This window comes from Brachyhypopomus gauderio, chromosome 4 (genome assembly GCF_052324685.1).
Source record: "Brachyhypopomus gauderio isolate BG-103 chromosome 4, BGAUD_0.2, whole genome shotgun sequence".
NCBI classification, from domain to species: domain Eukaryota; kingdom Metazoa; phylum Chordata; class Actinopteri; order Gymnotiformes; family Hypopomidae; genus Brachyhypopomus; species Brachyhypopomus gauderio.
Genome location: NC_135214.1, coordinates 35,965,143 through 35,980,275, shown reverse-complemented (window position 1 = coordinate 35,980,275; position 15,133 = coordinate 35,965,143). Strand labels below are relative to the sequence as shown.

Sequence of the window (15,133 nt, the reverse complement as noted above, 5' to 3'; positions counted from 1 at the left end):
AATTTGAACGCATGTAAATTAATAGCGTCTTTCACATCCAGTGAAAGCAAGGACCATAAAAAGCTAGGTTTATACTTTCACTAGTGACCGTAGCAAGCGACTCCGCACAGTTCTTTTGTCTTACGTTAACAAATACGAGCCTCTTTTAATTCCAGGACGAAACATGAGAGAACGTGAAGACGTTAAGATTGGGCGTTTTGGAAATAAACAACCATTAAATAATGTGATGAAAAAGCGAATTATTTCGAGTATATGTATAAATATTTAACTTAATTAAGTTTAAGGTGCTGGGAAATATTGAAACGGACCTTTAAAGTGACGTACAAGTGTTTTAATTCCACCTTTTAAACGTGTATGAATCCTGCAAACATGACTTTGTTCATTAGTTACAAAATTCGAGAGGTGCACGACCTCGCGAATCGACAGCGCGCGAGACCCTCGCGCACGGGCGGAGCCACCGCGATTACGTCATTTTCGCCACTGATTTTAGTTTAGCTTTTTTTTTTGTTAAAAAATGTGTTAAGTCTGATGCACTTTCTGCCATTCTCACTGCTGTGTGCTGAGTAGCTGAACCGGAGCGGAGTTGCGCATGCGCGGGTCAGTTTCTCCGCTGGCTTGCTTTTTACCGGTAATAAGCAAACGCACACGGTATGATAACCGTGCATTTTAATACCGTGGTATACCGTGAAACCGGTTACCGCTGCAACCCTATTTGTGACGGAGTAAATCTGTGTTGAATCCACAGTCTTGTCTCAGCCATGTGTCTCTTCTGGAGTGCACTGGAGATGGTTACGACTCAAACACCAGACTGCACATATGGAGGCCAAGGGCCTGCAAGAGCCTCATTCCCTCACACAGGATGTCAAGTGAGGAGCCATTTTGGAGTGAGCTCTGTCGCCATTTGCTTCAGCTTCTAGTAACGGCGTCACGGCTCCTGCGTGCAGCTGCTACCACTGTGATCCTCTGCCACATTGGAGCAGACGCACATACACAGCTACGGCTAGGAGACCGTCCGGGAGATCAAGGTGGCCTGGACGCAGTTCACCACCGATGAAACGATGAGAACACACACCAATAATAGAAGCCCTTTCAGTGTGTGGAAGACGTGTCATGTTGGATGATTTCATGTTCTCTGTGTGAACATTGTCATATTTTGAGATGTTACTGTTACTCCTCTCATGTGATTGTGTCCTTCATGAAAGTCACAGTATGAAGCAGGAGGCACAGACAGGTGTGTTTAAGAGCTATGGGCAAAAGATCTCAAGCCCTCATCCGGATGTAGCTGTGTAACCTGAGGTGTGACACAGGATGTGCCCCCCCCTCTCTCTCTCTCTCACTGGGACTGCCAAGGTAAGAGGTTTCAGGATGCTGTAAGCATACATCACAGCTGAAAAAATTCACACTGCCTTTCAAGAGAGCAAAAAAAAAAGTAACAATGCAAGCAAAAGACCAAGTGAAGTGAAACGCTTCTTACTTTATGGTGCGTTTTTCTTTTTTGGCATGTTTCTAGTGAAATCTTGAGAGACAGTTGGAGATGAGGGAGGGGGGGTTGTCCTTCTCTAAGGCAGCGTAAAGACCCTGGGAGACCTCAGAGCAGTAGACAGAACAAGGGGACTGCCTGAAATAACCTCCCACCTGTGGACCCAGATCACAGCTATGGAGACAGCTCAGCTAGCCTACAAGAGCCTGGTACTTCAGACACACACACACACACACACACACACACACACACACACACACACACACACACACACACACACACACACACACACACACAGCTGCTGCCACCACCTTCGGAAGTCTCAAAGCACTACGTCTTTCTGTTATACTATTCTGGCTTCAGTGGACTTGTTAAAGACTATTCAGTTATACCAGTAATATTTTTTTTACTGTAAAGCTGCATCTTGTCCTCTTAAACTATAACTGTATGACCCATGATGCTTTGCTCCTGAGACGCTCTCCTGGTCACTGGATAGTTGTGATCGCTTGTGCTAATTTGTCTCTGTTAGCAGTATCTAATGTGATGGCTCTGGCTGAATCTTTGGTGATCAGGACATGCAAACTTTTTTTTCCTTTGCAAAGCTTAAATTCTGTTTGATAACATGCGAGGATTCTTTGTTCAGAATCCTGCTGCGATATCAGGAACTGGCATTTTAAAGTTTTGATATAAAAAAACATGATAATCAGTGAATGAAAAACAGCCAATCATAGCGCGCTGACCCACTCAAAATGGCGGCCAGAGGCTAAAATAAGCCCCTGGTTCTTCAGTATCTCCTTACAGAACAGGAGCCTTATCGGATGGAAGCTGTCTAAAAAAAGGCCCTGGCAGAGCCATGACTCACTTGATTTAACAATCCCAAATCATTTGCCCATGATTCAAAGCTCTGATTAAAGAGATTTTATCCACCAAAATGGGCAACACACGTGCAATGATTAAAATGTAGTCATGCTTTTTTTTCGTAGTTCATGTCTTTCATCACGATCCATTCACTAGACTATAACAGGGTCTATTAAAACAGTAAGAATTCATTCTTATAAAGCAAAACAGCTGTTAATTTCAAAAACATCAAATTTGTTTACATCTACAATATCACTCCAACAAGTGTTTCTGCTAGTCTTTTTGGGTTTTGGACATTTTGGATAAACATCAAGTCCCGTTAACTTCTGAAGAGAGTATGCTTCCACCTTGTGGTCAATCAGTTATTAGCCTTGCACAGTAGGCTGGTTTTATGTTTTAGTGGTATGTTTTATAGATCAAATGTAGGAATTAATATCTATCTTCTAATAACATTGGGAAGTGGACAAACCCGAGTGCTCCCTGCTTCTCCCCTCACCTCTAAAACAACTCTGCACTGGATTTATAGGATCTGGTTCATGATTTTACTTTAAGACTCATAACACACTGGATGTTCCTCTCATCACTGTGAACCTTGTGAAAGATCTGACTTGGCCCAGATACACTGGACCATTTCTGTAGATCAGAGCCGTCATGTGTCTGTATCTTGAGTTGTAAGTAGGTGTCAGCATCGTTTACGTGGAAGTATATTCACCTGGATATTCCAGTTCTGAATTTGGTAAGACAGCAGTCAGTACTCAGCAATAGCCCTCCATCAACATGACATGAGCTCCAAAACATTTGTGATTAGACAAGCTAACACCTTTAAAACATCTATTAACAAGTTTTATTTCTATATTTGTTCTCATGTTGAATAGTGTACCATTGTGGATCATTCAAATCTCCCTTCTTGTTCTGAGTGTCAGTTCCATTGACTGTGTGCTGCCTTCATATCCAGCACTTACTTGTAGGAGATACTTTGATCTCTGTGTGAGTTTTTCCTTGCTTAAATCAATGTTTATCAATAATAATAATAATTTTGTTCTCGTTAAATGAAGAACGTTTATCAATAATAATACCCGAGGAGCAGCTGTGTTTATCATTTGGTTTTCTGATGTCCTATGATGTCACCAACTGTTACAACTGTCACCAACGTCGTACACCTGTAGATTACCTGGCTGAGCAGGTTGAGCAAGCTTCAGGTGACTCCAAGGTCATAGGTTCAACACCAAGGAAACACACACTGTGATACATGCTGATAAGTGTGTATGAAGTGCTTTAGACAAGAAGTTGAGAGTGGAAATGTGAACAGTGTAAGAAGCTGGCTGGGTAGAACCAGCTCTACATTCACACTGATCTGTGTGCACATTAGTATTGACCCACTGTGCAGAAGTGGAGTGTAACTCTGGTGTAAATGACAAAGCTGAACTGGACTGAACTGGACTGAACTCCTGTCCTATCAGCAACAATATGAAGCATAAAGCAGATTGTCACAGCACAAAGCTGTGTGAACCTGAAGAAGCACTAATGCACACCCAGGCTCGGTAGTAAAGGCTGCGTCCAGAACAAACCTGTTCCCCTCGTTGAGCAGTTACACATCACACGACTGCTGTCACACCTGCCCTCTTAATGAGCTTCTCATGTCTAGTATGTGTGAATATTTATGATTACAGACACTGTTACACTGAGTGCAGGTTCTTACACTGTTACACCGAGTACAAGTTGTTACACTGTTACACTGAGTACAGGTTGTTACACCGAGTACAGGTTCTTACACCGAGTACAGGTTGTTATACTGAGTGCAGGTTCTTACGCTGTTACACCGAGTACAGGTTCTTACACTGTTACACTGAGTATAGGTTGTTACACTGAGTGCAGGTTCTTACATTGTTACACCGAGTACAGGTTGTTACACTGTTACACTGAGTACAGGTTGTCACACTGTTACACTGAGTACAGGTTCTTACACTTACACAGAGTAAAGGTTGTTACACTGAGTGCAGGTTGGTACACTGTTACACTGAGTGCAGGTTGGTACACTGTTACACCAGTGGCGGATGCAGCCGGCAGTTTTTGGACGGGCCAAAGTGTAATTGGGGTGGGCAAGCACGAACAAAAGTTGTTCGGGGTGGGCGGGGTGTATGATCATTAAATGACTCGTGCGCTAGGTGCCATCCTGCAGCAATTATAGTTTATTTTCATTAATTTTCATACGGAAAACTGTATTCTGAGCTTGTGATTAGGCGGGCTCAGCTGCCAATCAGGGTGGGACTGGCCCACCAAGGCCCGCCCGTAGATCCGCCCCTGTGTTTCACTGAGTGCAGGTTCTTACCATGCAGTTTGTCAGTTACCTTCTACCTCAAGATTACAGTGTTCCCTACACGGCAGAGTTTCTGTAATTAAAATCAGTTCCTTCCATGTGTGTGTTTATTCCCAGTGGTTCCCTCCTTAGCTCTCTCTATCTTTAGATAATTTATGTAAAGTAACACCTTGGAATCTCAAAAGATAACGTGCCATGTCATAAAGCACAAATCATCTCAGACTGGTTTCTTGAACAGAATGAGTTCACTGTACTCGAATGGCCTCCACAGTCACCAGATCTCAATACAATAGAGCACATTTGTGATGTGGTGGAACGAGAGGTTCACATCATGGAAGTGCAGCCGACAAATCTGAAGAAACTGCGTGATGCTCTCATGTCAATATGGACCAGACTCTCTGAGGAATGTTTCCAGTACCTTGCTGAATCTGCCACAAAGGATTAAGGTAGTTCTGAAGGCAAAAGGGGGCCCAACCCGGTACTAGCAAGGTGTACCTAATAAAGTGGCTGGTGAGTGTATAGGTGCAAGTATAATGTAAGTGTCGTGGGGGGGAGGAGAGAGAGAGAGAGAGAGAGAGAGAGAGGGAGGGAGAGAGAGAGAGAGGTGCATGTAACTACTAAGACCCCAGTCCAGCAGATGGCGGGAATGCACTGTCGGTAAATGAAACAACATTTAGACGAAAAAGACAGGAGGACAAACACTAGCGGCTGTGCCGTTTAGCTGGCTAGCTGGTGGGTTTCTACAACTTGTAGAGTCGTAGCGATAGCTGATCTCCGGTTTGGCATTTAGACTGAACATATCCTAGTCGATTAGTTGATCAAGGAAACGGTGTCGACGCAGTGACTGAAATCCTGGCGTGGACGTCAAATGGCAACAAGGAGTCCGTTGACGGTATGGCCGTTGTTGTGTGTTGCCGCTTCATATTTGCGACAGCTTGTCCTCGCCGCGAGACTTGTGTGGTTTGGGCTCTGGATGACAGTTTCAGCATCAACCTGCAGGTCGGTGCAACGCATTTGGTTTCATCCAGACTCCGGCTGCGCCTGCCCGCGGGGTCGCGTCCCGCACTGGCCGCCGCTCCGCCGAACGGTCGCCTGCTGTGTTGGGGAAGCCATCGCACTTCCGCCACTATAGCGACGCGGCATAGCTAGGGCAGCTAGAAACACACCGTTCCCGTTACCGAACAGCATTTACCTCCGCACACACGGGCGTCTTTACGCGCGGTTTTATTTACGTTATGCGCTACATGTTCGTTACTCGCAGGCTGTGTGAACTGCGATAAACAATGACGGTAGCTAAGCTAACGATGTCTCGAGCTCACCTAGATAACGCCAGCTAACAACCAGCGCCATGGGTACATGTCTCTAGGTAACCCTCGCTACAGGCAACCTGGCTAGATACCATGGCGACATGTCTCTAGGTAACCCTCGCTAGGCTACATGTCTCTAGGTAACCCTCACTACAGGCAACCTGGCTAGATACCATGGCGACATGTCTCTAGGTAACCCTCGCTAGGCGACGTGTCTCTAGGTAACCCTCACTACAGGCAACCTGGCTAGATACCATGGCGACGTGTCTTTAGGTAACCCTCACTACAGGCAACCTGGCTAGATACCATGGCGACGTGTCTCTAGGTAACCCTCGCTACAGGCAACCTGGCTAGTTTTCTCAGTAAATATTTGATGCTTCCTGATTTGGGTTTCATTGTTGTGTTTGTTAGGTGTTCGTCTAATATTAGCTGCGTGTCTTTATCGCTTCGTTTGAACATGTAAATATTTATGTGTTGGTGCATGTGAAGATGTTTTTGTAGTTGCAATAACTTTGTTCTAGTGCGTTTAGCTAGTTAATTGCTGTTAAGTGTATTTGGTTAGCTAGTTAGCCAACAGTGGTACATGCAGCTAGCTGTTCTAACAGTTACGCGTGTTGTTGTTTTAATGAAGTTGGGCGTGTGCACTGCGACGAGCTCACGGGACGTGATGACTTGTCACCAGACCTCAGGTGAGCTGAGCGTGCTAGCGGTGTGTGTTGACAAGCTTATGCTAATGTACCCAGGCGACATTGAAAGGGATGGATGTCCATCCCGTCCTGTGAGGTGGTTGAGCGGAACCGCGCTGGTGATTCGGCTCTGTAGGTGTCATTTAATCTCACTGTCAGTGCCTGCTCATAGTCTGGGCTGACCGAGGCTGGTGTCTCACGCCGACTGGCCGTCCTCCAACATTAGCCATTCTCCCTCTTGCAGTGTTGTGCTGCGGTGTCCGTATCGGATCTCACTCGAGTGCCCGCTTTCGTCCACTTGGCCATGATGATCTGTCGTGTCCGGACCGGACACAAGTGTAACTGGGGTGCTGCAGTTGCATTTTTCACGAGAGCGCTGGATCGGTGGGGCTGATGTGTCATTTCTGCGCGTCCCCAGGGGATCAGAGGAGGGCACCTGCTGGCCTGGTGGACTGAGTGACGCCGTGTACTCAGGATGGCGCAGGGAGGGCCCCAGCTGGACTACCACGTCCTGAAAGACCTCAAGCAGCGCTTTCCGGAGATTCCAGAAAACGTAGTGTCCCAGTGCCTTCTCCAGGTGAGGACGTTACTCAGGAAATGGACCGACTTGGCTTTGTTGTGTGTGTTTTTTCATTGTGTATTTGCTCTTTGATCAATAATTGATGAAGCACAGGGGAGTGCATCATGAAAGGATGCAGAATACAGAGAAGGATGTCTTGGAGGAGGAGTGTCTGTGTGTGTGTGTGTGTGGAGGCCCTTATCCTGACATTCTTACTCACTGGGTAGCTTGAGAGAGACTCTGAAGTTCAAATTCCTGTTGATGCTGTGTCAGGTGCTGTGTTGTTTTATCCCAACATCTGCTGTTTCCTCCTCAGAACAACAATAACGTGGACCTTTGCTTCCACCTGCTGGCCCAGGAGAGTAACAGGTACCTTTATGAGGAGTACCACAGCCCAGAAGAGGCGCACCTGAGCCGCAACCACATGTTGCACATCAGTCTGGGTTACCCGGATGGCACGGCTGGAAACGCTGGTGCCCGTCAGCTCGTGCACAGCTCCAGCGATGGGCACATCGAGCCCCAGCGGGGCGCCTTCCACGAGCCGCAGTCTGCACCCGCCGCCGTGGCACCCTCGCAGGGATACAACCCCTTCTTCATGGGTGACCAGGGGCGCTCGTCCAGCGCCGCAACCCCTCCGCCCACCATCCAGGGCGTGTCCCCCACGTACACCCCGGTCCCTGCCCGCTACATGACCCCCATCACGGTCACTCTGTCCCAGAACATTCCCTCCGTGCCCCAGGCGCTGCAGATCCAGCACGGCGGGTACAGCAACAGCGGCAGCACCCTGTATATCCGCCCCTCGCCCTCGCAGAGCCCCCAGCCCTGGGCCTCGCCCGGGCCTGCCGTGTACCAGCCCTCCCCCTACACCACGCCCACCTACCAGTCGCCCTACAGCTCCCCCCAGCACCAGGTCCAGCAGCCCCCCCACGTCTTCCTACCCATCAGCCCCCCTTCCCTACCTAACATTCCCTACCAGCATTCCCAGTCCATCCCTTACAGGCCTTACATGACCTCCAAAGCCTCCATGAAGAACCCGATCGAGATGGCGCTGGACGGGCGGCCGCGGAGCAACTCCCCGGTCCACACCTCTCCCGCCACCCTCTACATGGCCACCAGCCCGTCCCCGAGCTCGCCGTCACGAGCCATAAGCATGACGGGCCCCCCGGCGCCATCCTTCCACCCGGCAGTGTACCTCCACCAGGGCCCGGCCCGCCCCCGGCCCTCCTCTTCACCTCAGCCGGCCAGCGCCGCCTACATCAAGATCAAAGTGTCGCCCGGCCAGGCCCAACGGGCCACAGGGTCTCCTCCAGTGGAGACGGAGTCTCTCCTCAACATTGTGGATCAAGGCGAGAAGCACGGCGCTCCACCGCCCATTCTGCCCATCTCCGCGCTCCCGGGGAACGTGGCCAGCCAGGTCAGCCACATGCCCAGACGCTCCAGCTCCGGGTCGGACGACTACGCATACACGCAGGGTACGTGTGTCCTGTCTGCGCATACACGCAGGGTACGTGTGTCCTGTCTGCGCATACACGCAGGGTACGTGTGTCCTGTCCTGTTGGTCTGTCCCTTGGTGGTTACTGTTTGTTCAATTTGTTGTTTATTAGCAATATTGGCAGAGTCGAGTGTGAAGTAAACACATTTTTATACTCCTTTCCATTTAGAAGAAAATTGAAGAACATTGTCATAAACATAATTCAACAGTACTTGCATCATGTTACATCTATACAACAAAACTGAATAGATGTGCTAACTAAATAAATCAGATGATCAAATAAACAGAGAAATGAAACAATATTTCTCAGTAATATTATTAAATATTTAAATATCACTTTCAATAAAAAACTGTAATAATACTAGAGAAGAGTTCTACTCGTACGGCAGGGAGGGCCAGCAGGTCTACTGAGAACCACAGATGTCCATGAACAAGATCAACATGCTCTTTAAGATGTTGTTTTTATTCAGTTTGGAATTATGGCTGCATAATTGTTACTTCATGACATGGTCGTGACACGCGTGCGCGTGAGTGTGTGTGTGTGTGCGTGAGTGTGTGTGTGTGCGAGTGTGTGTTTGTAAGACTTCCCTGTGGTCTATGAGAATGTGTGGTTGGTTTTGTGGGTGGTCCTGTAATTACAGCTGGGTATCCCTCATATGGTCTTTCATTCAAACCAATTCGTAGTTATTTATTATTGACAGTAATGGGTAAAACAAAATATAAACAGTCATAACTATCGACACCGCTGTCTGTTTGTGTGTTGGTTGAGGATTTGGGATGCTGTAGTGTGTGTGTGTGTGTGTGTTAATCTTGCGTTGTGTGTGTGCAGCTCTGTTGCTCCACCAGCGTGCGCGGATGGAGAGGCTGATGAAGGGCCTGCAGGTGGAGCAGCAGAAGCTGGAGCACCTGAAGTCTGAGGTGAATGACATGGAGTATGACGCCCTGCAGAGACGCTTCAGACGGGTCAACAGCACCAGCCTCATTCCACGGGTCAGCACACACACACACACACACACACACACACTCACACACATACACACACACACACACACACACACGTAAATCTACGAATACACATCTGCACAAACATGTACGCATGTACCACCATGCGTTCACATCCCCGTTGCCTAGAGTCCTCGCGTTGTAGCGCCGTAACCAGCAACGCATACTGTTGCTACAATGGGCTTGCTGCTGTGTGGAGTGAAGCTTCTGCCATTGGTTAGCAACCACATTTGCTCATGGTAGCCCCAATGTGGATAGAGAGGCCGGCTGTTTATAAAATCACGCCACCATGTGGAAGGAATCTGTGGCTGCCGGTTAAGAAAACTGATATTTTCTTACCCAAACATTGCAGAGATCAGTAATGATGAATGTTTGAGGAGTGGTGGGTTTTTCAGTCTTTCCAGCTAGAGATACAGAAGGTAAATTAAGTAGAATGCCGTTCCTCCCCTCCCATTGAATAAGAGAAGTGAATGAACATCAGTGGGATGTGTGTTTGTGTCTTCTAGCCTGAAGAAATGACCAGAATACGCACTCAGAACAGACAGCTCCAGATCGACATTGACTGCACTTTGAAGGAGACAGACCTACTGCAGACCTGCTACAGAGGTAAACCCTTCATAGAAATAAGCATTTATAAGCGTTAGTGCACATTCACAAGCATTAGTGAGCGTCAAGAAGTGTTACTGAACGTCAGTAAGTGGTAGGGAGCATTCACAAGCGTCAGTAAGCGTTAGTGAGCATTAATATGCATTAGTGAGCATTAATAAGTCTAAGTGAGTGCTAATTGGAGTTAGCGTGCATTAATGGAGTGTATAGAGTGATTAGGGTGCACTTGATGTGGGTGATGTGCTATAGTACTGTAGGATCCTTGTAGTAATGAGCTACGCCCACTTCATCCCTGCAAAACTCCACATCTCTCTCTCACATACTCCACCTCCATCTCTCTCTCTCTCTCACACATACTCCACTTCCATCTCTCTCTCACATACTCCACCTCCATCTCTCACATACTCCACCTCCATCTCTCTCTCACACATACTCCACCTCCATCTCCCTCTCTCTCTCTCTCTCTCTCACATACTCCACCTCCATCTCTCTCTCTCTCTCTCTCTCTCACATACTCCACCTCCATTTCTGTCTTTCTCTCTCTCTCTCTCTCTCTCACATACTCCACCTCCATCTCTCTCTCTCACACACATACTCCATCTCTTTCTCACATACTCCACCTCTATCTCTCTCTCACACATACTCCACCTCCATCTCTCTCTCATACTCTACCTCCATCTCTCTCTCACACATACTCCACCTCCATCTCCCTCTCTCTCTCTCTCTCTCTCTCACATACTCCACCTCCATCTCTCTCTCTCTCTCTCTCTCTCACATACTCCACCTCCATTTCTGTCTCTCTCTCTCTCTCTCTCTCTCTCTCACATACTCCACCTCCATCTCTCTCTCTCACACACATACTCCATCTCTCTCTCTCTCACATACTCCACCTCTATCTCTCTCTCTCTCACATACTCCACCTCCATCTCTCTCTCTCACATACTCCACCTCCATCTCTCTCTCTCTCTCTCTCACATACTCCACCTCCATCTCTCTCTCACACATACTCCATCTCCATCTCTCTCTCACATACTCCACCTCCATCTCTCTCTCACATACTCCACCTCCATCTCTCTCTCACATACTCCACCTCCATCTCTCTCTCTCTCATGCTCCATCTCTCTCTCTCACACATACTCCATCTCTCTCTCTCACATGCTCCACCTCCATCTCTCTCTCTCACATACTGTCTGGTCAACCAGCCATGTTTCTGTTCCTCTCCTTTTTAATTATTATAAATGTTGGCCTTAGCTTTGAAGCTCACCAGGTTAAGCTAGCACAGGCTTATTCCAGAATAATCCATATAACTTACTCCAGGAAACAAGGCATGGACTTTAAGATTTTAATCATGTATCACTTGTTTTTGGTTAGGAAAGTTTGACCCGAAAGCCATGAACTTTTATGACAACATCCAGCCCGGTCCAGTTGTGCCGCCCAAACCAGGGAAGAAAGGTGAGAACCAGACTGATTTTGTCTTTCTCGTTAACATAATAAATATCTTACTTTGGTTTGGTTTGGTGCAGTTTATCTTTCTGGGTGGCCTCTCTCTGAAAGTTCTTCACCAAGTATTGTTACATTTCACCTTATGTTCTAAACCAGTTACAGATCCACCATGTCACAGGCTTTTGATGGGCCCTACCCTCAGAATGTCTTATTGATTTTTTTATTATTGATTTTCCTCATACATGCTAAATTTAGTTTTCTCACACACCCCCCCCTCCCCTTCCTTCATCACGTTTGAGTGACCTCTGACCTCTACATGCTCTGTGTGAGCAGGCCTGAAGTGGCTGGGTGGTATGATTTGGTGTTACCATCCTCCTGCTGGGTTCTTGTCATTCTGTAGTGCTAGCACTTAAGACAGATGTGTGAAAATAGTGATGCAGAAGTGCTGGAATGTAACCACACCCCCCAGTCTGACACCACACACCCTCGTATGTAACCACATCCCCTGGTCTGTAACCACACACCCTCGTATGTAACCACACCCCCCGGTCTGTAACCACACACCTCCGTATGTAACCACACCCCCCAGTCTGACACCACACTCCCCGGTCTGTAACCACACACCTCCGTATGTAACCACACACCTCCGTATGTAACCACACCCCCCGGTCTGTAACAACACACCCTCGTATGTAACCACACCCCCCGGTCTGTAACCACACACCTCCGTATGTAACCACACCCCCCAGTCTGACACCACACACCCTCGTATGTAACCACACCCCCCGGTCTGTAACCACACACCTCCGTATGTAACCACACCCCCCGGTCTGTAACAACACACCCTCGTATGTAACCACACCCCCCGGTCCATGTCTGTGGCCACAGGCTCCCACCTGTAAACATCAAATTTCTGCCTGAGACTGTCACCACCTAACAGTGTGGAGTCTTTACGTCTTAACATGTAGGTCTTTTGAAAGTTTCTCATTCCGTGCGTGCGTGTGTGTGTGTGTGTGTGTGTGTGTGTGTGTGTGTGTGTGTGTGTGTGTGTGTGTGTGTGTGTGTGTGTGTGTGTGTGTGTGTGTGTGTGTGTGGATGCAGATGTGCGGAAGGTGATCTCCCCGGCCGAAGCCCAGCGAGATGAAGACTTTGAGGGCGCTCAGTGGAACTGTGATAGCTGCACTTTCCTGAACCACCCGGCTCTGAACCGCTGTGAACAGTGTGAGATGCCACGCTATACCTGAACCCGCCCCCTGGCTACCAGCACGCCCCGCCCAACAGGGCACAAACCCCGTCTTCTCTTCTAATCTGTTCCATCATGCAACTTTTGCACCCAGCCCTGTATACCCCCTCAGCCCCACCCAGCAATAACTGAGCACCCTGCTGAGGATGAGCCGTGTGCTCCAATGACATGTCTGTATCCGATCAGGCTCCGCCTCCCCAGCCCCTGGAAGCTCCATGCACTTATTTTAATGTTTTTGGGGTTTTTTTTCTATTGAAGAAACTATGCTTTGTAAGGGGGGGGGGTCCTTACCTCCACAGAAAGAAACAACAGGAAGGTTTTGTTGGCCCTGGAGCACAATGAGAAGGGCATAGGGTTTGTTTGTTTCAGTAGGAGGAGCTTCTCGGACATGGGAGTGGCATGGCGTGCCATGTGACCATTCCAAGCGTAAAGAGACAGACATGTTTACATGAAGGCATACCCACGCCAAGCCCACACACAGGTCTGCGGATCAGACTGGGGACATAAGCAGGGGTCTGATTACTCCTAATGTAGACTTCACACTGTATGCAGTCTTCAGAAAGTCCTCTGAATGAAGAACACTAAGATATGTGCGTATGAATGGTAATGCTCCCTGGTACTTTTATGTGTATTATGCCACACTGTATTCTGTGTTTAAACGTGATGATTTTCTTGTGCAAATGCCTCAAAGTTGCTGTACTTAATAAAGGAGTTGATTCTATGTGATGACACTCTGCCTTTTGCAGTCCTGACTTCCAGATGTCAAAGGGTTCGTTATGATTTAACATGGTGGATGTGACTTGTTGATGTGAATTATTTTTCCCGTTTACTGCAGCTGGGTGGAACACATCCTGTTGTGATTCTGTGGCAAGTCACATGACTAGAAGAGAGCTTGGTTATATGTAACAAACAGAAATGCTGATTATGAAACTCCACATTCCTCCCAGGCCGATGCTTGATGTACGACCCGACCTCATTCGGTATCCCATCAGCCCCTGTGCCTCTGGTCGGTCCTTAAGAACACCTGCACCTCATCCTCTTTGCCAGTTCATTTTATTAGTGGTATAAATCAGATTATTGTCACATTTGCATTTTAGGGTTAAAAAAGTTCCCCCTATATACACACACCCAGCACACACACACACATGTACAATGACTCTCAAATACACTTGCACACTTCAGATTGACTGCTACGGGTTACAATCCTATACTTGCCCATTAGATACCTGTATTGGTACATAAGTAAGACTAATTGGGGAATATTAAACTATTCTAGGGTTGTCTGAACCACAGGACCTATGGGTTTCATACAAGGATACATTTTTACTCAGCTTTTCCCCCCCAATTGATTAAACACTGTCAATGCACAGGTTTTTGTCCAAACTTCAGTTAATTTTTAGTTCAACAAAACTCTATTAAGTGCCATTTTCTAAGCTAGCATTACCACCCCAGCTGCAGTGGTGGGCTTGGGTGTATTACATGTGTGATGTACTCCCAATTGGAGAAAAAGTTCTATAAAATGACGAAGGACGTGTTTCTTAGAAATGGTGACGTGATGAGCCCAATATCTGATCCCTCAAAGTATCAAATAGACAGGAACACACATAATACATTGGCCTACAGTAAAAAAAAACACAAATTCTAAATTGTAAGGTTCAGATGCTGGGTTGTGCTATTTATCTAGCCCTATTTGATCCATTAAACACACAGGATTTAATGTGTATAAACAACTTACATATTCACTAATGTTCAAATCCAGCAAAAGTAATGAACCCACATGGTAAGGGCACTGCTCAACCTATCGTGCCATATTCTACTCACCTCACATCTCTACTTGATTCACCATATGTGTACATGAGGTCTGTCCCTCATTCCAAGACCACACCATCAGCTGTGAGTGTTGGGCTCACTCTGCCCAGGTTCACCAAATCCCCTTTGACAAACTGTCTATTGTTTTCTTTGTTCATATGTGAACAAAACATTCTTGGCTCAGAGTAACTGCTCAAAGATCTGTATATCAGTATATCAGTGCTTCCTCATTCTGAAAGCAATCACGACATTCTAATTACTGTGGGCAGTAATTATTTTGATCTGCAACTGTGTGCGTGTGGTAGGTCAGATACACACAGAAGCCCCGTCA

At 47.2% G+C, this 15,133-nt stretch overlaps 1 protein-coding gene across 4 annotated transcripts; it reads left to right on the top strand.

Annotated features, from left to right (window-relative positions):
- The first annotated feature begins 5,276 nt into the window (after positions 1-5,276).
- Positions 5,277-13,724, top strand: tab3 (TGF-beta activated kinase 1 (MAP3K7) binding protein 3). Of its 4 annotated transcripts, none has more exons than XM_077004352.1 (8): positions 5,277-5,547; positions 6,594-6,651; positions 7,067-7,225; positions 7,524-8,679; positions 9,529-9,689; positions 10,208-10,307; positions 11,679-11,759; positions 12,852-13,724. In XM_077004352.1, exons 3-8 carry the CDS (start codon positions 7,124-7,126, stop codon positions 12,992-12,994), a joined length of 1,743 nt encoding a protein of 580 aa, XP_076860467.1. In that variant the 5' UTR covers positions 5,277-5,547; positions 6,594-6,651; positions 7,067-7,123; the 3' UTR covers positions 12,995-13,724. The 4 variants fall into 4 exon arrangements, with proteins under 4 accessions (XP_076860467.1, XP_076860465.1, XP_076860468.1 ...); XM_077004351.1 differs by lacking the exon at positions 5,277-5,547 and adding an exon at positions 5,722-6,287; XM_077004350.1 differs by lacking the exon at positions 6,594-6,651 and having other exon boundaries at positions 5,278-5,547.
- The last annotated feature ends 1,409 nt before the right edge of the window (positions 13,725-15,133 follow it).

What these genes read in the sequence shown, in the direction of transcription:
- tab3 (XM_077004352.1), top strand. Translation starts at nt 7,124, where the DNA reads ATGGCGCAGGGAGGGCCCCAGCTGGACTACCACGTCCTGAAAGACCTC. An exon ending in CGACTACGCATACACGCAGG is followed by an intron (nt 8,680 to 9,528) that starts GTACGTGTGTCC and finishes GTGTGTGTGCAG; the next exon opens with CTCTGTTGCTCCACCAGCGT. An exon ending in GCCCAAACCAGGGAAGAAAG is followed by an intron (nt 11,760 to 12,851) that starts GTGAGAACCAGA and finishes GTGTGGATGCAG; the next exon opens with ATGTGCGGAAGGTGATCTCC.